General features: G+C 38.5%; 1 protein-coding gene across 12 annotated transcripts in view; it reads right to left on the bottom strand.

Moving 5' to 3' along the window:
• The window catches only part of LOC150077316 (uncharacterized), a 635,658-nt gene that overhangs the window by 125,521 nt on the left and 483,457 nt on the right, over window positions 1-26,680 (bottom strand). For all 12 annotated transcript variants that reach the window (XM_090386756.1, XM_090386753.1, XM_090386761.1 and 9 more), the window contains one exon: window positions 11,991-12,689. In XM_090386756.1, the coding sequence (XP_090242882.1) occupies window positions 11,991-12,685 (695 nt within the window). In that variant the 5' untranslated portion in view covers window positions 12,686-12,689. The remainder of the gene's footprint in view (window positions 1-11,990; window positions 12,690-26,680) is intronic.

Genomic DNA, 26,680 nt, shown 5'->3' with positions numbered 1-26,680 from the left:
TAATTTTTAGCTTTTTTGTTGAATTGGAAAAACCGTATTTTAAACATTAGCATTTACATAATTTATCCATTCCTCATCGCATCAGATTTCTCGTGCTACCTGTTTTATCGCCCGCTTCCATCAATTATCGAGGTATTACATCCAGTAAAATAAATAAATCTTTATTGTGAAGTAGATTTACAGCACAATATCCCATCACGGCGACGAGCGCCAGGGGTTCACATATAGATAACATAAGTACAAATTCAAATGGCTACAAAATATAGCGAACACATACAAAAGGCTACAAAATACAGATTACAAATGCAAAAAGAAATACAAATACATCATCAAAATAAGGAGCTGAACACAAATAAAGAAAAACAAATACAAGTTGGCAGTGATTCAGGTTTCAAGAGCTTTGATAAACTTGTGTCTGTCCTTCTTTTTACTTATTATGGTGTCGATGTCGGCGTCCACACGGTTGAGGGCAGCGAGCATCTGCTTGGGCAGAAATCTTTCGGTGAGTACAAGCCTGTTGTGGTGAGCCACAAGTGCTGGTACCGACCTTAGGCTTGGCTGTGGAATCCTCCAAGAGCAAGCATTCCAAATATTTGGAGATGATATTTGGCCTGAGATGAGTTTGGCTGTGAAGACCAGCCTCTTTTCAACGATCAGGAACTTCAACCTCGGGATGTCGAGTGCTTGTGCCATCATGGTAGTTGTGGTACCACGTCAGTAAAAAAAAATAAAAATTGCTAAAGTCTTATGTACTTGTGACAACTGACTCGGGCAGCAGGTATTTATCATTCTCTTATTCACTGCCTGAAGATGAAGTTCCACAGTGAATTTCGAAACGTAGAAAGATTTTTGTGCTGATATCGATTACAGAACAGATTTTGTAATTTTATCTTTAACAAACCAATAAACTGAACACAAACATAAATATTGTAAAGTGTCTCTTTATTTCATTTATTAATATAAACGCTACGTATTTCTTTATCCAACTTCATTAATTCTCTCATTGAAGTCTTGTAATTGACCTAAATTCTTTTAATCTAAGGTAATGTATAGTAAGCTAATCAAAGTGCCAAGTTAGGTTAGGTAATCAAGCGTGACGTATCAGCGTTCTTTAACTGTACTAAGAAATATGTTAAATCACGTCATTTCCTAATGAACACAATGCATTAATTTTTATTATAAAATAAGAATACACAATACCTTTATGTAAAATGCAGGATTTTTAGTTTAATTTGGTTATTAGCAGCATCTTTCGCTAGAAAATATTACTTTATAAAACCTCTTTTGGTGTAAAATGATTTTCCGGATTTTAGTTTGCCGCAATTGTCCCTGATATTGGTGATCCAAGTGAATCGCAGAATATTGTAGAAGTGCAAAAGTAAAAAAATAAGGTTCTACTTTAACATTCAGTTTTTTGAAAACCAGTGGTTTTCAAAACCGGTCTGAAGCAGCAGAGTAGTCAAAGTTCGGTAGGCTAAATACGGTAATGTCTTAATATTCTGTATCTTCAATAGAAGATTTATTTTTATTAATGGTGCTGTCTTCTTACCATTAAATAATTGAGTTTTTAATTATCCTCACACCATATAATTCACGTTCAATTGTTTTTGGACACGAATTACATTGGGGGGGGGGGGGTACGTGCTTTGGAACTCACTACGCTATGCTTTAAATAAGAAAGTTAGAATTACACAAAGATGAAAATTTATATGACAGAAAAGTTCAATATGGAGTACGTGAGATGGGAGAAAAGTTCTGAGAATGGAGTATAAAAAACATATGTACAAAATTCTGTATTTTTTTTGTTTTTAAATGTATTCACCTTGAAGTTCAATACGCTTATTGTATTTAATCTGCAAAGAGTTTAATGCTTCAGGTTAGGCCTCAAACCAGGCTTCCACAGCTGCTTTTAGCCATTAATTATCTTTAAAATGAGTTCCACGAAGATGAGATTTGAAGTTTCTGAACTGTTTAATTATTCAAATCCACTATTCATGAAGTTCAGCATATGGAATTCGGGCTTTTTACACAGGTGCATTGTCATGGAGAAGCAATACCCGATGACCCAACTTTCCTCGTCTTTTTTTTTTCTCGAATTGCAGCTTTTGACTTTGGCATATGGTTGGCGTAATGTTTTCCTCCTATCATTGTGAGTTTAGGTGCATGGTAATCAATTAACAACAATCCTTTTGTGTCCCAGAAAACTGAGGCCAAACCTTTCTCTTATGCTTCTATTGCATCCTTTCTAATTTGTGTTCAGGATCATAAAAATATAGCCAAGTTTTGTCACCAAACGGGATAAAAATCTATCTGGACTAGCAAGAATTCATTTTAAATTCCCTCGATGTCTCTAGTCTTGATGTCTCTAGAAGTTAAAATGCTTCTAGAGAATGTTATGTACTGTATTTTTCTTTTTAAGTTCAGGCTCTTTAATTCTTCTGTTTTCTAAATTTTTCTTCATATGATGCTAATCGTTTCAGAATTGATTACTTCAGATGGCCAACCAGACCTTGGATCATCCTCAATTGACTTCCCTTCCTCTTTTCAATTCTGCCGACCATCATGCAACTGTAGCATAACTCTCCGAACACTGACTATTTCTTTCTTTAGCATTTCTGCCCTCTTTGGTCAAAAATTTGATTACTGAACTCATTTCAGTTTTCTGGATATTATTCTTCCACCTACGAACGTAAAAAATTAAATTTTATAAACTGCATTTTAATATATACATTGTTCTCAGATCTTTTTGACCACCTCGTAGGGCCATAGCTTTCATCTCTGAAAGCTATGAAGTGCAGTCATTGCAGTATAGAAGCTGCTATACTGAAACGAATATGGAAAGAAATCGATTACCTGCTGGATATATTCCATACCGCTAAGGATAATCACATCAACGTATACTAAGGTAATCAATGAAACTTCGATTACCTTACCTTAGATGTCCACGGCATCTATCGAAAACTGCGGAAGTCACTACATCTATCACACAAATCAAACAAGAAAGGAACAAGTGAAACATTGTCAATGGACCTTTCTCTGTATTAGTCGAATAATTGGGCAGAGAGCTTCACCACAAAGTGTACTGCAGAAATTTAGTCGGATTTATTTATAGTAAAGTGAGGAGAATTCGCTGCGCCTAACGGATCTATTTAAAGAGATTAATTAGTTACTTCAGAACATATGAATGAAAAAGACAAAGACATAAACTAAAGGTTCTTAAAGAAACACAAAAAGAAAAACTTTCTGTTGAAGATAAAGAAAATTTTTATATTCCAAAGGTCCAAGACCCTGTCTTTGTGATGAGAAATGATATCTACAGAATCTGCATGCTAGTGACCAAATTATCCTTGACGTTCCATTCCAGCAAAGTCCTTGGGTGTTCTGTTGAGTGGCGTTAAGTAGTCCACGGCTGATATAAATGAACGAAGCTAAATAAAAGACTAATATACGCTACTAATTAGGTTAACAACAAACGGGGATCTCGTAAAAAAGCACACACTAAATTACTCGACAATTTCACCAATATAAGTTCCAATTATAAAGTCACAGGGTTGTAAGTTAACTACTAGCTAAACAACGAACAATTACTCAGTGGCTTGAAATTTGTCTGTATTAATTGCCGGTAATAACTGGTTTCACTACCGTAATCGCCAACAGGTAGAATTCATCTGGTGGTAAAATAGGCTTATAGAGGAAGCTGCACCTTTCTTGGTAATGAGAATGAAGGATATTTTGTAGTTCCCACAACAAAAGAGAGCGGATAACATTTTATTAGCCATTCCAATGGTTTCTCATATAAAGATATCGGTTTACCATCTTATTCTTTTTTAGAAAAAGATGAGTAATATCATAATATAATAAGTAATTATTATAACGGGGTAAATCCTTTATCGCTTGATTACGTTGTTGGATTTTAATGTAACTTTAGATCGATGCAGACTACAAGAAAAGCCATTAAGGAATTCTTTCCTAATAAAAAATCAATTCCTTTAATTTGTTTTATAAAATCATTCCGTGGTATGCTTATAAAATGTATGTTCAGAAGACCACTATATACGACTTTGCGATTAATGGATTTATTCAAAATAACTTTCGAGCGTGAATGGGTCAGGACTATATTCCAGTGTATTTGAAATGTCGAATATTCCAAGAAATGCAGAATAAATCTCAGATTTAGTGACACCGGTACTGCAATGAAATTTCAGAGGTACTTCAATTCATCCAGTCACAATTCTTGAAAACCCCAACTCTTTATGCTACTCGTACTCGTTGAAAGACTACGAAGTAAATCTTTTTGCTGCTACTGCCACGTTAGTTAGTGTTCCTGCTGATGAACGAGCAGACTTTGTCTCCTTTTATAGAGGGGCGATGAAGAAATTCGTTACTCGCGATTGTACGTTTTCCAATTTCTCATGGCCAGTGCCTAAATAAGACGGAAGGGATTTTTACAGGCTTTTTTCAAATAATTCTAAGCGTCATGATGACCAGAATTTGTCGATCCTAGGGTTTAGGATATTAAATTGAGGATCTAGGTATCAAGATACGTCAAATGAGCCATTTCTTATCTGAGACGGAAAACAAATAAGAAATGCAGGAACTAACTGGAAGGGCAGATGCACAAACAGAAATTAGCAAGAATTGATATATTCTGCAATGCCCAAAATAAACCACAGCGACTAAAGAAACTGGCGCACTATGGACATAGTTGCCGATGCGCCTAATAAATCCCTACAACAACAACTAAAGAAACTTTGAAAAAAATATATTTACATCTCTAAAATAATCATATTATATTTTTCATAATATAATACACGGATATTACAAAAAGGCGTACATTCTGTGACTTCTGAATGACGTTACAAATTATACCATCTTTAATTATGATCGCTTCACCCTATTTTTTTTTTTTTGTATTCAAGTTTAGATCCACCAATCTGGTTTAAGTTTTTCTTTTATTAAGTCCAAATACAATTTCCTATTTAGTACCCAAGCATTCAGAAACGGTTAGTCCATTCAGAGTCACATCCTTACTTTTGTATAATTTAACTCAAACTTAAGATTGATTGGTGTTCTAGGAAAAGTCCTTTTACAAACGTAAAGTTCAGTTGAAAAGGGCTGATTCCGTCAAGAAACATTAAAGGTGGAGAATCAGACAAATTTGAGCAACTGCAATTTGCGGCTTGCATAATTAATGCATATCCAGTTTTCTGAACATCTCATTTCGAGCGTTTAACCTCTATTATATCGAATCATCGAATGGTTAAATGTATTTTTCAAGGTCATACCAATTCAACGCGTAAAAAAATTCTAAGTTTTTACATATATTCTTTAAACCAATTTTGCGTTGTCGTATTCTATCAATATCCTACAAAGAAACAATGTTTCACGTTTAAAATTTCCTACTTCAGTCTTGATCTTTCAATCCCGTCTCCTTTAAAACCTGCTAACTTGAAACGCGAGAAGCAGTTGCACAAGGAATATGTCTCATCTTTCTTTCTCGCTAACTTAAAAGGTTTCATGGTCAGCATGGCAACACACGTTTGTGTACGTATTATAAACAAAATTAACTATGCAAAGTACAAATTCTTACTTTTTATTGCAAAACACAATAATGATATCATCATTAGTATTTGTACTCTAGGAATTTCTATTCGCTTTTAGTGGATTTTCAGTTGAAAAAAACATCGGCCCATGAGCACCCTTCTACAGACTTAACCAAATGAAGGCCTAAGCTGTTGATGTCCCATAAAACCAGTAACAACAACAATACGCATGTGCGAGATTTAGTAAAACTGATGCAGCCTCAAATTCAAATAAGAATTATCGAAATTGTTAATCGTGTTTGGAGTTCAGCTCAAAATTAACTTCTCTATTTGATTTGGACTTCACAAATCTTCTCGGATTTCCAGTTATCGCTTTAAACCTAACTTAGTTTCGTCAAGGCGAGCTTCTGCAGTCTTACGTTTATGCACTGCCTCATGTAGTAGTAGTAGTAGTAGTGGCACATGATGCAAGAAAGCAAGTGTAGGAGCTTATGCAGCATCAGGCAAAAAAAAAAAAAAAAAAATCATCACACCATTCCCTCCAAATGCCTGTCCAGTTCCTCCTTAAATTTATTTAACCTATCAACTTCCACAACGACAGATGGAAGTTTGTTCCAGCAATTAACCACCCGCTGGCTAAAGGCAAATTTCCGCACATCTATTCTACATCTGTCCTTTCTTAATTTGAACTTATGTCCCCGTAGGTTCGTAATCTGAACAAGTGGAAGGATCCCATCAGAATTCAGCGTGCTCAACCCATTCAAGGCCTTATAGACCTCAATCAGATCACCGCGCAGGTGCCTAGTCTCCAGCCACTGCAATTTGCAGAACTTAAGCCTCTCTTGGTAAGAGAATCCTTTCATTCCCCTCACCAATCGTGTTGCTCTTCTCTGTACACGCTCAAGCAAATCTACATCCTTCCTAAAATGAGGCCTCCAGACCTGTACGCAGTACTCAAGGCGTGGCCTGACCATTGCCTTATACAGAGGGACAATCACCTCCTTTTCCCTGCTAGCAAAATTCCTATATATCATTGACAAAACCCCATGACCTGCCCTAGCAGCCTGTCTGCATTGCTCAGAAAACTTCATATCTGACTGCACAATTACTCCCAGGTCTTTTTCATTTTCTACCACCTTAAGTGTAGTACCACACAGTTGGTACGTTTCTCTGGGGTTACTTCTACCCATATGCAGTACTTTGCATTTGTCAAGGTTGAACTTCAGTTGCCACTTCTTAGCCCATCTGCCCAAATTATCTAGATCCTGTTGCAGTAGCACACTGCCATTACTGTCATTAACAACCCTGCCAACCTTTGTGTCATCTGCAAACTTCGACATTAAGCCTGATATACCTTCATCAATATCATTGATAAATACACAAAACAACAGTGGACCCAACACCGAACCCTGTGGGACTCCACTAATAACATTAGTCCATGAAGAGCAGCACCCATTGATTACCACCCTCTGTCTTCTCCCACTTAACCATCCTTTTATCCATTGTAGCAACTTACCCTTAATACCATTCTGCTCCAATTTGTACAGTAGTCTTCCATGCGCAACAGTGTCAAAAGCTTTCCTGAAATCCAAGTATATGATATCAAAATTATTTTTCGCATCCAGTTCCTTTGTGACCACATCATAATAACCAATCAAATTTGTCAGACAAGACTTTCCCTTAACAAACCCATGCTGTGTTTGAATTATTGCTGCATTCTTGTCTAGATGATCCTGCAATGCATCTTTAACCAGTGACTCCATTATTTTACCCGGAACAGAAGTTAAACTAACTGGTCTGTAATTACTCGTGTCACCCTTCGATCCACCTTTGTGAATTGGGGACACATTTGCACATCTCCAGTCCGTGGGAACCTCCCCTGAGTCCAAGGATGCTCTCATAATTATGGCTAAGGGTTTGCTTAGTTGCTTTGCCGCCTCCTTTAAAATAACTGGATAGATCCCATCCACCCCAGGTGCCTTTCTTATGTTTAACTTCAACAATTTCTCCTCCACTTTGCTCTCAGTTATTACAAAATCATTAAGCACACTGCTACAATTTGATAACCTTCTTCCATTTTCAAATTGTAATAATTCCTCACGTGTGAATGTAGATGCAAAATACTCATTCAGTTTGTTTGCTATCTGAGCAGGATCATCAACAGTCGAACCATCGATGTCAAGTGGACCAATCATATTCATCCCCTTCCTTTTAGAGTTTATATAAGTAAAGAAATCCTTGTGTTTTTCTTAGCATCTTTTGCCAAAGATTTCTCGTAATCCGCCTTTGCCTGCCGAACCTCCTTTGTGACCTGATTACACACTAGCTTATATCTGCCACAGGCTTCTGCGTCACCTGATAATTTATATGCATCCCATGCATTTTTCTTCTCTGTCACGAGTCTCATTAGTTCATTTGATAACCATTTAGGTCTAAACCTTGAACGATATTTCTTAATCGGTATATAAAGCCTAGTAGCTTCCACGATTAATTCCTTGAATGCTTCCCACTTAGAATTTACTGTTGGTAACATCGTCAGTTGATCCCACTGTACAGAATTTAAAAACTGTCTGAGACCACTGTACTCCCCTTTACGGAAGCAAAAACCCTTTCCTTTACCCCTGACGGTAGTTACCTCTTTGAGTAAATCCCACTTCAGCACACTGTGATCACTGCCACCTAGTGGTTCCTTTATCTGCAAATTCTTAATACACGAATGATCACTGCTGATAACCAGATCAAGAGTATTACTTTCTCTGGTTGCCTCTCGAACATGCTGCTGCAGAAAACAATCATCCAATAAATCCACAAAAGTCTGACTGGTGTGTGAGTGACCAACCCACAAGTTCCAGTCAATATCTGGGAAGTTAAAATCCCCCATTATAAGACATTCAGATTTACTGGCCCACTCTATTTCTCTGTACAATTGTTCATTGTACTCATTCAAGTCATTAGGCTTATAACACACTCCTACCCTTATTTTTCCTTTCGCAGTGCTTATCTCGCACCAAACTGACTCAACAGAGCACTGTTCATCTATATTAACTGGGTGCACTTCCTTTGATTTTATGTTTTTCTTAATTAACAGCATAACACCCCCTCCCTTTCTGTCCTGTCTATCCTTTCTGTACACATTGTACTCCCCAAATTCCAGTTCTGCATTCCTTATATCTTTGTGACACCACGTCTCTGCTATCCCAACAATATCCGCCTTTGATGTCTTGACCAACACTTCAAATTCATCAAATTTATTTACTATACTTCTAGCATTGGTATACATGCAAGCATACATGCTCCTATGCCTATTCCTTGTTACCCTAACACATCCCATATACCCAACTATTCCATGATGACTGCCATCCGTCCCTGAAACCCCCAACACCCCTCGCTCCAGGTCGCTTCTTATTCTAATAGAAGTTGTGCAAGAATCACCTTCACCTCTGCCTGCGGTTACTGTTAAACTATTAGTCTTTGTATCTCCCCAAACTAGCAGTTTTCCGACCCACCTAACACTGCCTCGATAGCATCAGCAAATATTCTTGCACCCTTTCTATTTAAGTGTATCCCATCCCTGTAGAAGCAATCTCTCCTGTTAACAAGTACAGTCCAGGCTGAAAAAAATTCTACCCCTTGAGCCTTGCACAATCCTTCCAGGGCCGAATTGATCGACAAGGCTCTCATCATGTACTCCCTCCTATCGTGTCTGGGCAGAATTGCAGACACTTTCAAATTCAACCCTATTTCACGGCTTTTTTTCAACAGTGACCTGTACTTGTTGAGTAATTCTGCCGGTCTCCTACTCTTAATATCATTAGTGCCAACGTGTACAACTATATCACCTTTTGTGCCCTTGAAAGATGATATCCGCTCTACAACGTCATCAACCTTTGCCCCTGGCAGACACCCTGGTCCTGTTCCACCTATCCTTTTTACAAAGGATGTTCCCCGTTTCCCTGACAATAGAGTCACCAACAACAACTAGTTCCTGTGGGACCAGCGCATTCTGCCTTAGGGGTTGCCGCTGTGTTGCGTGATGACCAAGTGCAAGCTCTGGCGTTGATGTGGGCAGCTGAGAGGCTGATGGGCCCCTCAATTTAGTTCCTTCGAGGGCATCCACCCTGTCCTTCAAGCTCTCATATAGGCCCATATGTTAACCGTTGCCTAATGATGCACGATCACTCCATTGCTCAATAGCATTATCCGTCAGCCAGATATCGCACTAAGCATCGATCCTCTCTAAATTGTTCAATATATAATTTTCACATTTGAGGCATTTTGTATACCTGCTCGATGGTACTCATATTTGGTAGGTTGGGCTCAATTGCTGAACGCTAAAGGGTAAAAGAAACCATCACATACTTGCATATCGAGTTCTGCTGGAGATTTTAATTTTTTTTCTTAAAACTTTGAGTTTCTCTGTGCATAAATGGAAGTATATTTCCGATGGTTCTACATCATTTCATAAAGAAAATCAGACACACCAAATTTTCAAAGCATGTTCTCCTCGTGCCTGAGAAGATTTTAGAATTAATTTCAACTCGACAGTTCTCCCCTCCCAGCAGAAAAAAAAAAAAAAAAATCAATCAACACCAAATTTTAGAATTTTCAGCGCTATGTTTCGTTCGTCTCTGGGAAGCTAATAAGACTAATAACGATTCCACCGCCAGAAATTATACAAACGCAATGGTCAAGAAAATATGAATCTTTATTCAGTATCGAATCAGGCCGCCTTTGTTTCGAAAAACAGCAAGCGTGCTTCGAGGCATGGATTCCATAATGAGTTTTAGTGCGTATAATTGTAACCATTCTTCCAGAAAAATATCGCGTACACCGAAGGATGTGGACTTCATTACCGAATAGCTTCCTCCATCATGTCCCACACATTTTCAGATGAATGTGGGGGGCCAGGGAAGACGATGAAAATTTGTGCCATGTTCTCCGAACTATTCTGGCACGGATGCGCTGTTACCATGTCATCCATAAAGTGGCAGTCACCTTCGGGATAAAAAGTGTAATATTGCAGGGTGCAGTAGATTTAATACAAAATTCAGGTAGTCCCCGGATGGCCTTCCACCGGTATCAACGGACCCAGTTCGTGCCAAGAAAACAAACCCCCATACCATCTCCGGATCGGATGCTTGAGTTGCCTTAACAAAACAAGCAGGGTCCATCGCTTCGTGAGGTTATCGCCACACTCTCTACCAACCATCAGTGCAAAACAAAGTGCATCGTGATTCGTCTTACCACCTGACTTTCTTCCATCATTCCACTGTCCAATCACGACTTTCTCAGCATCCCAAGCATTTTTCTGTTTTTCTCTGAAACAAGTGGCTTCCAAATAGACAGGAGGCTGCCACTACCCAGTTTCTTCAATTCCCTGCGGATGGTACGGGTTGAAAGAGGGCAGTTCATGGCTTGGTTGAATTCGTATGTTATTTGTTGCACAGTGGATGCCCGTCCTATTTTTCAGTACAGTTCCACAGCTTCGCTCTTAAAGTATTGTTTTTCTGCCACATTTAGGCTTTTGAGAAGATCCACTTGCTTTCGGATCATTAAAAACATTTTAAATGTATGCTTTTGAGAAACCAGCTATGTCTTTCATTTCTTGAATCGCGGCTCCTCCTAAACAGGAGCGCATGACAAGACCTTTTTCACAAAGTCTGATAACGCGTTTTCCCAATTCTGGCTTCAGATTACTGCAGTTGAAGAGCTTGTGCAATCTTTATACTGAACGATGCAAAGGGGCATTAACTCCACATCAGAGCTTTCTTTGCATTTGTTCTATTTGTGACTGTCTTAATACAAAAGTTCGTATTTTTATGGCCGATGTGCGTGTATATATATCTTATCGCAATGGAATACCTTTTATCTAGTAGTCACAGGTGTTTTTTTTTTTTTTTTTTTGTTTATCGTTATAATGAGAAGTCAATGGATGCAGACTATTAAATTGCAGTTAATCTGGATATCATAATGTCCCTACCGTGGTTGAGAGTTGCAGTTGGCTACACTACCTGAAATATCCGTTGTCAGCACAGTTCCTAGCTAATATTCTACAGTACCGTTGCTGAGACAATCAGTACCTTTCACACAGTTTTCGGTCTGGATGGATGGTGTTTGATCACTGTTTTACCAAAAGTCATATCCATCCTTCGGAATAATCTTTGTCACGGCGGTAACTTTCACGGTTTGTGAAATCGTTCTAAAGAGCAGAGCACTAATGATTAACCTTTCCGATCTGGAAGTGGTTGCCAGTCTTTGACATAGCAATATGAACCAACAATGTATGGTATCTGTACAATTTTGTAAGGAGTATATGTGCCTTTTACTATCGAAAGCTATCTTGAAAAGCTGGAAAACATCCAAGCAAAATTCAAAGAGTAGGCGAAAATTAAGGTGTTTTAACTTTGGTTAATTCTTCTGTTTATAAAAATTAACGAGTGAACTTACCTGGCTACTGAGCCTCTGTACATACTACTGTGGCAAGCACCAATGGTTGCTTGGGTTTCGTGTAGGGTGGCGCTGCTGTTCATTTTCGAAGTCAGCCTTCTCAGAACGTCGTCCATCGACCGCTTGCTATGTCCTTGCACAGTATGCGGTCGTAAGCTTTCCTGGTGGTTTATCAGTTTCGGAGAACTGCGAGGGTCGCATAACAAGTGACCTCCATCGGAAAGTCCGTGAGCACCATTCAGACATCCGTCAGAGTCATACTCAGAGTCTGTTGTCGTTGTCTCAGAACGCGCGGATGATACACTCTGAAGTAACCTTTGCTTACGAGAGTGTAAGATGGTCGACGTTCGTGCTCCATTGTCACTGGCTAAGCTGTCACAGGAATCTGCGTCCACATCGAGACTCGGTCGAGACACATGCAAGTCGTGCACCACTAAACTGTCATCGTTTGCCATGCTGTTGGAAGTCTGCATGGCATCTGCGAAGTCGTCTTCTGCCAGTTTGCTCAACAAGTCCCCACTAACTCTATCGTCATCGTCCAAGTGACAGTCCAAGGTATGGTCACTTTCGTCAGGGTCTTGACTGTCGTCGTCTAAGTCGTTGATATTGTCGGCATCCAGCTGTACATCTAGTGGTCCGTTGTTTAGTTCATCCGTCGATAACTTTGTGGGGGGGCTCTTCCGTTTAGAGGACATCTTCCTGTAAGAGAGAGAGATGCAGAACTGTATAAGACACGCATAATAAGAAAAATACAAATACAATAACTATATTAATGGTTTTACTACACATCAGTGTGTGTTGTATTGTGCGTGTTGTAGGTGAGGAGTTGAAAAAAAATAACGCAAGGCTAAATTTTTCACCAATTTTTATTGACGATCGAATCCCCACGTGTCCGCCATTATTTTCTAATATGTAATAAGTTTGGGATCTTGCAGGCCAAGGATGTGGAAAATGGCGACTGATAATTTTCTCTTCGGCGCAGATTTCGTATAGGAGCTATTAAACATTGCCAATATAGAGCATGTCACCATCCTGCATAAAAATTATGCTTCCATACAAACCACGTTCGTTAATTCTAGGATAATTTTGGTCTTCAATAGGCTAAGAAATCGTGCTGCTCTATACATGTCTAATGTGTCAAAATATCTTTGATTGTTAATAGTTTCAAAGAAAAAGGGATGAATAATAGCGTGTGCCAATAAACACCATATTGTAGCCTTTAAAGAAAGGAATGATTCCTCAAAGTGCACATGAGGGTTTTCTCTAGCCAAACTTCAACAATTTGTGCCACAGATCTATCAAGGTGAAATCCGGCGCAATCTTGTCAGTCGTCCACTGGGAGAAATCACGACAGTACTTGATAGTCTTATGATTCCAATCGATGCGAATGTTTGATTTTATCGGAAAACAAGTGAAGGCCTTCCCTTAAGGTTTTATGTACCATGCTCGGGGGAATACCAGTTGCACGAAATGTATGGCGAGCACTAAATAATCTCAACGAATTTGATCGGGCTTGATGTTGCCCTTATAAATGCTTTGATTCACTTTTTGACGGTTGACCATTTCTAGGCTTAGGCGATAGGTAGACTAAACTTTAATTAAAAATGCTCAATCTTTAGACAACATTTTAAAACTGGACGTAAGTTAGAGATTTCAGGGTTATTTCATTTATAAAGAATGCAAAATTGTTCAATGGAGTCAATTAATCGCAGAATCCCCGGTGGTCAAATTTATAATTAAATTTTTTTTATTGTTTAAAAATTTCCACTTATACTGATGCAATAAAAACCAAAAAAGCTTTTCGATACGATCTACAGATACCGAGTTATTCATTTTTAAAAGTGGGAAAGGACTTTATAACCATCCTGTATATTATGGCGCAGAAGTTATACGTTGTTTTTGAATATCCATTATAAAGATTGCCGCAAATCTCAAATATTAAAAAGTTATTACTAGATCCCCAATCGGTTTTTGCAACAGAGAAATGTTAATATAACTTGCAGGAGCTACTGAATCTAGCACTGAAGACAAATGGCATCCCCCTTCTGCCCCTTCACAAATTGAAAAACAATACTTATCCGATTGGAATTGCCAACTATCGTTGTGGACTGAATGCCCCGGTTCTGGTCCGATGGGAATCAGCTAGAAACTGCAATATTATTCCTTCCATTTCCAACTAGTTGCGTTGTCTCCCATCCAAAGTTACACACTGCGACTATCCTCTTAAATCAGGCCTGTGCAGCTCTGGTATTTATAATAATGTTGCTGTAGTTTCAATCGATATGTGCGCAATGGAATTGGATATTTCACTTTTTATATCTCCTCGCTTTTATTGCATATTTCAGCCTTCCCCACCCTAGATTTATACACGCTTTGCCAAACTTTTGATGGAATTGGATTTCTTTCCCTTAGCACTAGAGACGCGTGAAGTAAGCGGTGAGTTGGACATTTTATTGTTTCTCAATACAGTTATATTGTTTATGCAAATACCCACATTCGCTATACGTTGCTCGGGTAGACGCTAAAGATAAGTGAACCTTATATCTGCGAAAATAAATTCAAACATACGTCTGATAACAGCCGTCCGCTCATTGTATGGCCGCCAAGTCTTTTCATGACTCGCTTGCTCAAATACCAGATGGGTAAGTGGAGTCATATATTACAACCCCACTTCCACCTGAGGAGTGCAAATTTTGGTTTCGCTAGCAGATACAATTCTTGTATATATACACACCATCGTGGAAATATTTCTGGACTCAACGCATCCGTTTTTAAATACGTAAGAATTAAAAAGGGGTGGGGCCTCCGGCTCATGAATTGTAGAATTTTTTTTCTTTTTTAAAGCATTATTATTTATTTATTTTATTCGTTGACCCTCCCTACATCCAAAAAAATACACGCATTTTAATATTAATGGATGGATTATAAGAAATAATCCATCAACCCCTCTTTGAAGGCCGATTGACCTCTCCAGGGGGTTAATATCGACCCTGCTGGGAATCCAGTACATGGGAAGACTTATCACCTCATCCATTAATAGTATGCTAAACTAAGTAAACAGATTCATTTGCAGAGTTTTGCGAAGTATCAGAAAAGGTTGCCACTACTTTCTATTGAATCCTCGTTCATCAAAAATGTCCCAGCGGATCCACTGTGATAACTGTCAACTTTTGGGTCCAGAGAATATTTTTGGAACAAAAAGGAAATACTCGTTTACTTGTGGGAGATGGGTAGCTGCGCGCAAATAAAATTTAAATTTTAAAACTGCTTCCTAAGTTTGATTTGCAATAGGCTAAATGAATTTGTTCAAGGCCTCCTACCACCATTTATGTTTCTTTGAACGCTGTCCCCGTTGATTTAGTTCACCCGTCAGAAAACAGAAGTGACCCACTTTATTTGCTAATCTGAGATGAGGAATGAAATTGTAGCCAATCGTTTCTTACGTTTCTCAATCCATTTCTTCACTTCTTATAATTCTTATTCGCTTTGTTTTAATTTTATCCACCGTTTGGAAAGTTCCCCCATTTGGGTGGGGGGATTTACATAGCGGATCTGAGTTCTTCTTTGATGTTTTCTCTCTCTCTCCATTCAGATTTTTATTTCTCCTTAAATATTACTCATTTCGATGTTTGTGTCCTTCTCTCCCTCTTTAACTGTTAGGCAGTCTGCTCATTCATTCTCCCATTTGCAGCAATAGCGTCAAGTTGTGGGTAGCAGCTACCCTGAATCAGGTAAGTATTCCACATCTCTGTTCTGCGTTTGGCGAGCGAGACACAAAGTGATGAAATGGCGTCTTACACAATTACCTTTGAGGATAAGAAAGGAAAGAGAGCATGTTAAGAATCTGAAGCAGACAAATGATGGTAAGCACTCACTTCCTCGAAGGCGTGGTGTATAGATGGGCTAGACGAGCTCCCTAAATGTGACCAACGACCTATTACTTTGTTCATTTAGAGAAAGGAGGAAATGGGAGGGGACTGGATCCGCTCCGGAAAGTGGCAATGTTGAGTTTCGTAGAAGCCGACCGCACGAAATAGCGCATGTGTCCATTGCTTTAAGCTTTCTCATTTGTAACTGTTGCCTCACATATCTCCTAAAATAGACGCCATTGGCTTCGTGGCATGTAGCAGTAACTACCAACTTAATGATAAAATGAACACGGTGAATGGAAGGAAAGAGAGAAAAAAAAAAAAAAAAGAACGAAGAAATGAAAAGAATGAAAGGCAGAATCTAAAAAAGAAAATTCTCTCGCTTTCTATTTGTTCAACCAACAAATGAAATGGAACTAACTAATGAGTTCCGATACATCTATAGATTAAAACACACATAATTGCGAGCTCATATTCCAGCATTACATGCATTGTATGTAACATGTTTTATAACCTCCCCCCCCCCCACCAACGTGTACAGTACTTGGCATTAGACCAGGGAATTCGGTTTTCAATAAAAATGTAGCTCGGATTCATACCTTTTTGCAAGGGCCGTGATAAGCTCCTTTGATAGATGATCTAAGCAATTTCTATTGTATTTCTCACTATTTCAAACATTAAACACGAACTCCGATGATGTGCATATGGAGCATTTTGAACTGTCTGCTTCTGCTGTCTTCGGCAACCTATTAACTAATTCATTCAATTATATTAATCCCCAGGTAATCCGAGAATGCATTTCGAAGTACCATCTTTACCTTCAACGAATGGCTGAGCTCAAAACTCCAAATTATTTATGTTTCGCGGTGAAATTCATGTGAAAAAAACAACTTATGGAAGTCTACTGAATTTAATATGATGGATATGATCGATATCCGTTTGGGGAGGCAGAATTATGCAGTAGAAAGGGGGGAGGAACAGCCATGACCATACCGATCATTACAGAGATTCACCGGAGCTTGTAATGTCGTTTTGTGTACCCACAGGCTATTATTGGAGCTGTAGGATATTTCCCCAATACATCTTTCCACTCTCCCTATCCTTTCACACCATCGACCTCATACACGAAGATTTATCGCCGCCACTCTAGAAGGACCGTCTCGGGCACAGTACTGTCCACCAACAGGTAACTAATGTCCGCTTTCTATGAGGGTGTGACGTTCCGTCTTCGACTATTAAGCAATCCGTTATGACAACGCTGGGCAAACATCTTAGGCGAGCTACCAATAAAGGAAACTGCCCGTCAACGACGGAATTCGGCTCTTTCCGTCTCGGCCAGGTGACAAATTGTATTATGACCAGAAAGCGAGGTCCATGCGGTGACCAGGTGACTAATGACTGGGGAAGAATTTTGTGACCTGAAAGAGGAGTCGCTGAAGTGCTTGGCGAGGTGAAATAGGCCTACTCACTGAACGCTGCGTAAGATATATGGGCAAACGTTTCTTAGCCTCTTCTTTAGTGGAAGAACGAAGTGGGCACAAGTAATTTAGACTAATAAAAAGTATTCTTATAGTATCCTACTAAATCAGGTTACGACTTGTAATTTAATGGATTTTTTAAAACGAAATATTTATTTTTTTTAGTTCAGAACGGAGTTAGTTAGTCAGTCTAGTCGGTGGTTGAGAGGATTTTCTAAATGTTCCAACGTTCCTTGTGATCTTAGAAAACCTATAAATTCATTCATGAGACAATCATGACGACCTGAAGATGGCTTCATATTTCTGCTTCCAGAAATATGAAGATAATAAAACTTTAAGACGCAATTTTACAATTGATAATTTGATATTTCGATAAATGCACTGGTTTTATATATGTACAAAGGGTACTAGGAAAGTTTTGCAATATGACGCAACAATGAATCACAGGAAGCTGCTTGTTGCTGCATGTTGAGACATGTTCATACGTGCATAGTAGCCGCCGCGCCAAGTCGATGGGCTCAGTTATTCATTAGTAGTGAGAGTGTAAAGTACTTGCGATGGCATCTTGGTCACGAAATGAGATAAGGACAGTTTTGCGGTATAATTTCGTGCGTGGTTTAACCATAGACCAGTGCTTAGAAGAAATGACTCTTGCACTAGATGATGATTGTCTACATCGTACAACGATATTCAGGTGGTATAGAGAATTCCAAAGGGGAAATTTCACTCTGGAGAATTCTGAGAGGCCGGGAAGGCCACGAACGTCAGTTACGGAGGAAAACGTTACTGCTGTGAGGAAAATGCTTGACGAAAACAGGCAAGTGACCTACCAACAGATAGAGGATACTTTGGGCCTAAATGCACCAACAATTCGTTCGATTCTGCAAGATCATTTGCACGTGAAGAAACTTTGTTCTCTCTGGGTGCCGCATCAACTGACTGAAGAGCAGATGACACGACGTGTGACTTGGTGCCGGGAGATGTTAAAAAAGTTTGATAAGGGACAATCTCGGTATGTGAACAACATCGTGACAGGTGACGAGACTTGGCTGTACTATTACGATCTGCCGACCAAGGCTCAAAACAAAGTTTGGGTCTTTGATGATGACGACACACCCGTAATTGTCAGAAAAATCCCGATCTGTAAAGAAGAAAATGATAGCTGTATTTTTCAAATCGAGTGGAATTGTGGAACGTGTCGTTTTGGACATGCAGAAGACAGTCACAGCTAAGTGGTATACTGAACAATGCCTGCCTAAAGTCATTGGATCTATGAAGAACCTGCGGCCAAAGTCAAGAATGGACACCTGGTACCTCCATCACGATAATGCTCCAGTTCACAGTGCCAAAGCCTGCACCGAACATTTGACCACGACAGGACTGACACTTCTCGAGCACCCTCCCTACAGTCCAGACCTTGCTCCCTGCGACTTTGCACTGTTCCCGCATGTGAAAATGAAGCTAAAAGGGAGGTAGTTTTCCAGTGATGAGGACCTTCTACGGGCTTGGGACAACGAGTGTGCTTTACTCCCTAGTGAAACTTGGCAGAACTGGTTTAAAGATTAGTTTCGGAGGATGGAGAGGTGTATTGAATGTAGAGGAAATTACTTTGAAAAAATTAAATAAACAAAGCTGTATTGCAAAACTTTCCTAGTACCCTTTGTACATCGTTCTAAGTTAGTTTATTGCAACAAAGTTCTCATTGTTCCTCTTTAATAATGTGCTCTTATCTCTTTATAATCGAATCTATAAAAAGGACGTTATTATATAGGAACAGTATTCACTCTGTCCTTGTTTTATTTTTCAATGTAATTAAACAGGTGCTATTATTAATATTGGTTAGCACTGTATACATTTCGACGTACGTTAAAATTGCTTTGTTTAATAAATTATCCAAAGCTTATTACAACCCAACTTCCATCTACTCCTGCTTTTGTAATTGCGTAATAAATAATGATTAATAAAAACATTTGCCATTGCACGAGAGCCAATGGAGCTGCACAGTGAAGCGCTTAAAAGTCTAATCTGACAAGACACTCCCTACAGCCAACAGCTGTTACATTTATGGACATTCCACCGCTGCATTGCAAAGCCATAAGATTCAACAGCGATAAAACCGGCTGGTCTGATGACGAATACTGTGGCCAAATCTTGATATTTTTTATGCATTATGCAGCTTCCCCTCCGTGGGCTTCAGTGTCGTAGTAGCTTGTCGCTTTCCACCAGTTCAGAAAGGTCTGGATTCGAAACCTCCGACTGGAAAAATTTCTTAAAGGCCTTTTTATTCGGGACTGTGGTTAGGCCTAGTTAATCTCAGTTATTAGGTCAAAATAAGCACTTACTTACACTCTTCATACTTTTTGGCAGATTCCTTCTTTCAAGGTACCAAATCCACCGACTTCCCGGTCAGTATGGTTGCATTATTATCATTTGAAAACCCTAAAAACTGCAACCCCATGTAAACCCTATTAATTTTATCTGCATTAAGCAAAATTTAATGTAAACGAAAAACAATAATTGATAACAGCACATGTTTTATCAATCTAGAATCTTGTCTATCGGTAGGAAACTCCAGGTACTCGTTTCATTCTTTTGGAGCGTGAGTTGGCAAATGGTCGATTATGTTGCAAAACATATTTTAATCGCTCGTGATGCAAAGAATAATAACAATAAAAAAAGGAATAAATAATGGCTGCGCGTGAAAAACAACCCAAAGTTCCACCAAATTTATTTGTACGTTAAATTATGCACAATGTTGATGACCGAGTGCCATCAACAACCAAGTCTTGGATAACGCGTGGACTGATGTGATTAGTCAGAGTCGGATGATGGCTTCTCACACACACTGCACGTTTCGCAGGTCGGCTGCAGCGTGGCTTTCTCAACGCAGTACTAATGGAAATGCAAGCCCATTAGTACTGCATTGAGGGGCTTCAATTGTCATGTTCCAAAAAGCGAAGGAGGGTTGTAATAAATAGTACTGCTAAAAATTATGCACTTTTTGTTTCCCAAAATATTTTCGGTCAACTATTCCACTGCTAGAAATATCATTAATTACTTGCTGATTTAGTTTTTAAGTTTACTCCAAATTTGAGTAGGTTTGTCCAACTTCTCTGTACTTCCGAGAACAATTGCTGCATTCTGGTAGAACTAATCTCCTTATGCCAATGACCAGTCGGTTCATCTTGCGATTGTTTGGGGTAAGAGATCAATCCCCTTGGACTGTGCCCAGTTACCCCTTGTAACTGGCCACAGTCCAAGGGGTTGTTTATGTCAGGATCAGAGTGAACAGAGTATAAATATGGTCAATAACTATATTCATTGTTAAAATGATTAATTCTAAACTCTTCTGACCATGTGGTCGTGTGGAACATTTATTTTTAAATCTAAATTGATATACCTTTGACATAATACATTATTAAAGTCGAAATAAGAGCTTGCTCGAGTACAAGAGTTTTCAGAAAATATGCGCGTGACCATTTGGCTTTGACCCTGAGGGTATCTGGTTAATACAATGATTCTGCGGACACTAAGAAGAATTAGAATGAAATATTTTAACGTATTTAAGCTACTACAAAGTAAGATTTTTGCATTAGAAGTTTATTTTAATAAGTATTTGCATATTCACTTTTTGTTTTGCTTTTCAGTGTCCAAATTGGGCATAAAAAAAAGCTTAAAAGGATTCTTTTATTTTTATTTTCTACTAATTAACTGTGTAGCTAATCTAATTATTTTGTTTTTCAATAAATACTACATTAGAAGCTTAAATCTGTTTAATTATATCCAAATTAAGCAAACGAGCTTTAAAAACAAGAAGAATGTTCTGAATTTAATTAATCCATTAAAAAATGTCTCATTGTTAACTGAACTTGACTTCGTAGAGTACACTGCTCTAACAAAGAGAGGGAGAAAGTGTAGTGTTTTAAATATAAGCTACTATTGAGTTCTATAATTTCGTAATTATATTATCTGGGAACAGAGAAGCATTCAAGTTGCTGCTAATAGCACCTTGTGTGAAATTCCCCCATTTAAGACGATTCCAACAACCTAGGCTTCGGTAGTTTTGTGTGCTATGAAACACTGATCTTGTAATTCTTGGTTCTTTTTAAGGAATTGATGTGAATAATTGAACGAACGTCCGGGGGGGAAAGAGAATTAGGGGATGACGACTGCGGATAAAAACTCATTACGTTTGGCTCAGCCGACTGGCAACTGGGAGGCAGGAAAGAAATAAGAGCTGGTTAAAGAAATTAAACAATAAACATAGCAGTCGTAAGACAGAGAGAGAGAGGAAACTAAAGGTTATTTTCATCTTTCTTCTCAGATTGGTTATTTTAATGGATCCAGAAGTAAACCTAAAATATTCTAACTTCTCTTGAAATATTCACCCGGACGAATTTAAACTAGGAATAAAGACCGAAATGAAAAGTGAGCAGCAATCAAAACACGTTTTCTTGGAGCCGTATATGTAAATAATTGAAAGTACACAGGAGAAAAATGGTTGATGTCTGGGAGATTAAAAAAATTGTCCATCGCTTACAGCTGTTAAAATTTGATCCAAGAATTAAACAATATACTTGCCAAAAGGGAAAAGAAACGAGAAAAAAAAACACTATTTTTATCCTTCCTTCCTTTCTTAAATTGTCGTCTTAGTGGCCATTTAAGAGTAATGTCCTTGGCCCTTGAAATATTTACGACAATAGATTTAAATTATGAATAAAAATATAAAGAAAAGGTATACAAGCGCAGGACATATTTTTCTGGTTGTCAGTTTTTACTGAAGAGAGCGATCATTCCGGGGACACATGTCCCTGTGTATGGGTACGAGCTTCTACTAATATCGGGCTAATCATGCCGCGCTTACCATCAGACGAAATAGCTTCTGGAACAGGTTGCAGGTCACCTACGGAGGTCAGAACCGGCAACCAACAGAATGACTCGATTAATTGGAACATACCTTGAAGCTGAAATGTAGCATTATCCGGTAACTTATGAATTACTCTCTTCACTGTCATCTTTGATTTATTCTAGCTAATAGTCCGAACGTTGTCCTGTGAATACTAAATAAATCAGATAAAACTATAACAACCTGGCTTTCTTATAATCAGCCTTACATTAATGGAAGTGCTGCTCGCTTACGACAACCAATTTAAGAGACGGAGGAGTTTCAATCTGATATTAAGAAACCAGGATCGTGTACCAGAGAGAGTGAACATTAAGATGCATTCTTAAATAGGCTTTACTGCTCTTTAGTTTTGCTTCAGAATTGAACAATTAATAGCAAGGGCAAGGAACACAAAGAAGTACCACGCAGAGTTCAATTCGGTCACACCCTTAGTTAAAATAATTATTTATACTAGAGAGAGAGAACGAAAAAAATCAATTCCACTGGTCTTAAGCAATGTTTCTTATCGTGGATTAATTCGTTTAAAGAACAAAGGATAAATTTTAGTTAATACTACATTTTAATCGTACTAAAAACGCGAGCTAAAAAAAGCATCCGTTCCAGGGTATTTAAATTAACTTAGCCATGCAAAATAAATAAAAACATGGCGTTCAATACTGCTTGCTTAAAAGAACAATTTGATGATGCATTGCTCAGACATCTCTTAGCTACTGCAGCAACTAAGTCGGGAGAAAATTCGAAGTGTTTCAGATGATCCCAGTCTCTCCTACTTTTTGATGATAATTAATCTGTCGTCAAATACAAGACAAGTGAGGTCAATACGGCATACAATGCCAGTTCTGTTTTTGACAAGAAAGCGGTCATGACAAAGAGGAAAGGATTTTGCCAGATAAAATTGTGAAAAACCGTACAGTTTTACAGATACAGCCTGAATTCGGAAAGATGCACTTTGACTACTCTTAACAGCGTCTAGATAGAGAGAGGGAACAGTTCCTTCACTCTATCTAGCTGTCCCGGGCGCGGACATCTTCTGGAGGGAAATGGCAGACCCAGTGAAACTACACCTCAAGGTCAATGCTGCTGGCTACTCGAGTTTTCCTATTTTGCTCGACAGCGCGTTAATTATCGGCATTCTGATCGCGACTCTGAAGAGACTTCCTCCTAGGTATCATTTTGCCAAAGGCATGTTTTTAATCTTTGATTTACCATGCCGATTATACCCAGAAATATGTTATGTATAGAAGGTATGTGCTAAAAGAGAAGTACAATGAGAGTGAAGATGCATGGCTTTGCAGTGGATACGTCACCCTGCAATGATCCACGGTTCAGTTTCTGTCATCTGAGGTCAAACCAGAAAAATTTCTGGTCTGACCATTTCTGGAATGACATTTTATCACTCGCCACTGTGGTTGGTCGTTCTCAGACGCAGCCTGGGGGTTTTACTCCCAGTAACATAAGCGTAAACTGGCATTAAATACACTCAGTTTACAGACAGGACATGATGATGCTTCATGGTCTTAGTGGCTTCTCCATTTAGTTTTAAACATCCTATTATGCGCGCGCACGGTAAATGCATGGTCTTAGTAGTGGTCGCGACATCATGTTCGTTTTTATCATAGTGTGCACACGTCGTTCATATAACCGACAACATGTCAAGATGATGCAACTATTAAAGTTACCGTGACCCATTCACACTTTTCAGAAGTAGTCCTGCGTTGGGTTATAAAAATGCTGACAGCGCTGTAATTATTTTAACATTGAAGTAAAAGCTGAATTCGTTTATCACATGTGCGAAAATAGTCATGATACGATCGTGCAATTTATGCCCTTCACGTAATTTCAGACCGTTTTTACTGATGTGGAGAATAATAAGGAACAAGTTTTCAACGTCATGACCTATATGTTTTCTTTCTATTTTAGGAAATGTCCCTTGAAATAAAAAAAAAAGAAACCACTGCAAGGAAATTACAATAATGATTGGCGTTTCCAGCAAAACAATTTTCAAGATCAAAGCAGAATGGAATAAAGATTTCTACCCTGGGAAAAGAACTACCAGGTTCCGTCAGCATAAGAACGTCCCAGATGATGTATAAAGCACTACAGATAATATGGAAAATGTATTTAGTTAACGCTATACTCGTAATACTCTCAAAAGTATTCAGACAGCTTCACATAGTATTGACAAATTCATAGAGTTTCAAGCAAACGGAAAGTTATGAAAGAAATTAATAAATGTCTTTTCTTTTTAATGGCAACCACGATCCTTCTGGAAATATTTACACAAAAGGCAACTGTAGTCGAAGAGAGCAGTGCTCGTCGTGCCCTGACCCGGTGACCTAGCATATCCCAAAGATGATTTCATGCAGATGAGTACGGTCAGCGCTCTGTGTGTAGCCCAAATCTGCGATACCGTTCTCCTCAAAGTGTCTGCAATCCTATTATACAGTGTTCTCGATGCACGGCATGGCTGAAGAGTATTACGCGCTATGATCAATAGTTCTGCTATGAAAGTAACCTCCCCCCTCGCAAGAGGTAGGTGATTACAATCACTCTGTCCACACCACACGGAAGAGCCTATGTTCAAATCCAGTCTATCATAGATCAACCATAGTGTGAAACCCTTCGAATCTTAACGGCAAGATTTTTATGGGCTCATTCTCACACTGTGGCCGAGTTAGTCGGTTTCGAGTGAGGAGTGAACCGTTTTACCTTTCGAATATTCTAGACAAATATTGTATACATTCCATGATCGATTATATGGAATGAAAAACCATGCGACTGTGAGGTCAGTGGCTAACTCGGCCACGCGTGAAAAATCCAAAAAACTCACCCCCTCTTGTCAAAAATTAAAAGGCATACATTAATCGCATACGGTAACAACCGTTCTTGCTTTAGACAAATTTATGAAAATGCTTATTAAAAATAAGAGTAAAATAAAAATTTGATAAGTGAAATTATAATTGAACAAAAAATTATCAATGTAATTAAATCGTGAAAATGAGGCTTTGATTAATAATAATAATGGAATGTTTTTCTATAATATATCAGCAAAGTGACAATATGGCTGCGAATCTCTTCAATTTCTTCAGAAACTAAAATGGAAATCAAGATGTTCCTATTAATTAAAAAGTTATGGAAAAATCTTTTTGTTCTGGAAGTTTTGCACTCATCCAGCAGTAGGCTCATAAAACTTATGATGTCCATCTGAAATTCTAGACTATCTTTTTCAGTCCGTTTTCTGTTGAGTTAAATCCCTTCCCCTCAGTCTCGGAGGTTTGCTTCAGTGTCAACTCCAGCATCAATTGCGATTACAATAAGAGTTTTTCTTTTGTTTTTGAAAATACGAAACATATTTCCAAACGCGTTTAAAAAAAAAGAAAGCATCGAAACAAAAACACTCGAAGCAACAGGTTGAAATAAATCGTTATCCAGCCAGACCCCAAACCCACCCTGAAGCTGCCAAACACATGACAGATCTAGCTTTAGCGCGTAGGCGACCACTCTTAAACCTGTATGGTTGTGGATATCATTATCGAGTTCGGATAATTGATGTTGCGATGGCACTCGCACTAATAATATGCATCGCATACTATTAATGCGAGCAGCCTTGCACGTCAGTTCTTGTAGAGCTAACTCGGTTAAACTCGTCTGACCTCGGTATTACCTGTGTAGGTCAGTAGTTGAATGAACACGTGCGTTCTCAGCAGTTGACCCTTCAGGATAATGATTTTAGTGTATCATTAAGTCGCACACCACTACTACTACTGGAAATAACATAATCCTTCGGATAGGGAGAAACTTGAACTGTTTGTATTATGCCAGAAGATCAGACGATGCACCCACCCATTTAATATTGATGGTAGCTGGTGACATTGGGAAATTGCGTCCCTATTAACAGAATAATTACAAGACAGGAAAATTACATCATGGGAAAGATCTGCGTTTGTTAGTGGAGTTCCTTGATACTTTAGACTCCCATGATAGTAGATGAGGAACCTTAACTTTCTCACGGAAGTGGACACAGTTAAAATTCCCGAAGTGCACATCTGGATTGTCTTTGAATGCTTGTTGACCATGATTTTATCTAAACTCTATAAATATAGATGCCTTTTCTGTAACCAACAAACTTTGTTTATTGGCATCATAAGCTTCTATAATGAAGCCTTAAGGCATCAGAATATTTTATTTTTTTATATAGTCTTATCCTGTATATTTTAAAAAGTCGCCAAGCGTGACTAATCAATAATCTCTACTGCCTTTAGACACTTTTTTTGTTGTTGTTTTTCTCTTTAAGAGTTTGTTGTCCGTTGTGTACGTGCAAAGATTCTTTATTTGTGAACTTAACACAACTGCAGGAAAATAATGTACACGGTATTCGTCAAAATTCATAGGTGGGCTTGCTCTTTTGATTTTTCCTTCGTCATCTGCCTATTCTGA

Source organism: Mastigoproctus giganteus, chromosome 12 (genome assembly GCF_048544385.1).
Source record: "Mastigoproctus giganteus isolate SK-2022 chromosome 12, ASM4854438v1, whole genome shotgun sequence".
Classification (NCBI taxonomy): Eukaryota; Metazoa; Arthropoda; class Arachnida; order Uropygi; family Thelyphonidae; genus Mastigoproctus; species Mastigoproctus giganteus.
The sequence above is the reverse complement of the archived record's forward strand: the minus strand, read 5'-3'. Positions and strand labels throughout refer to the sequence as shown.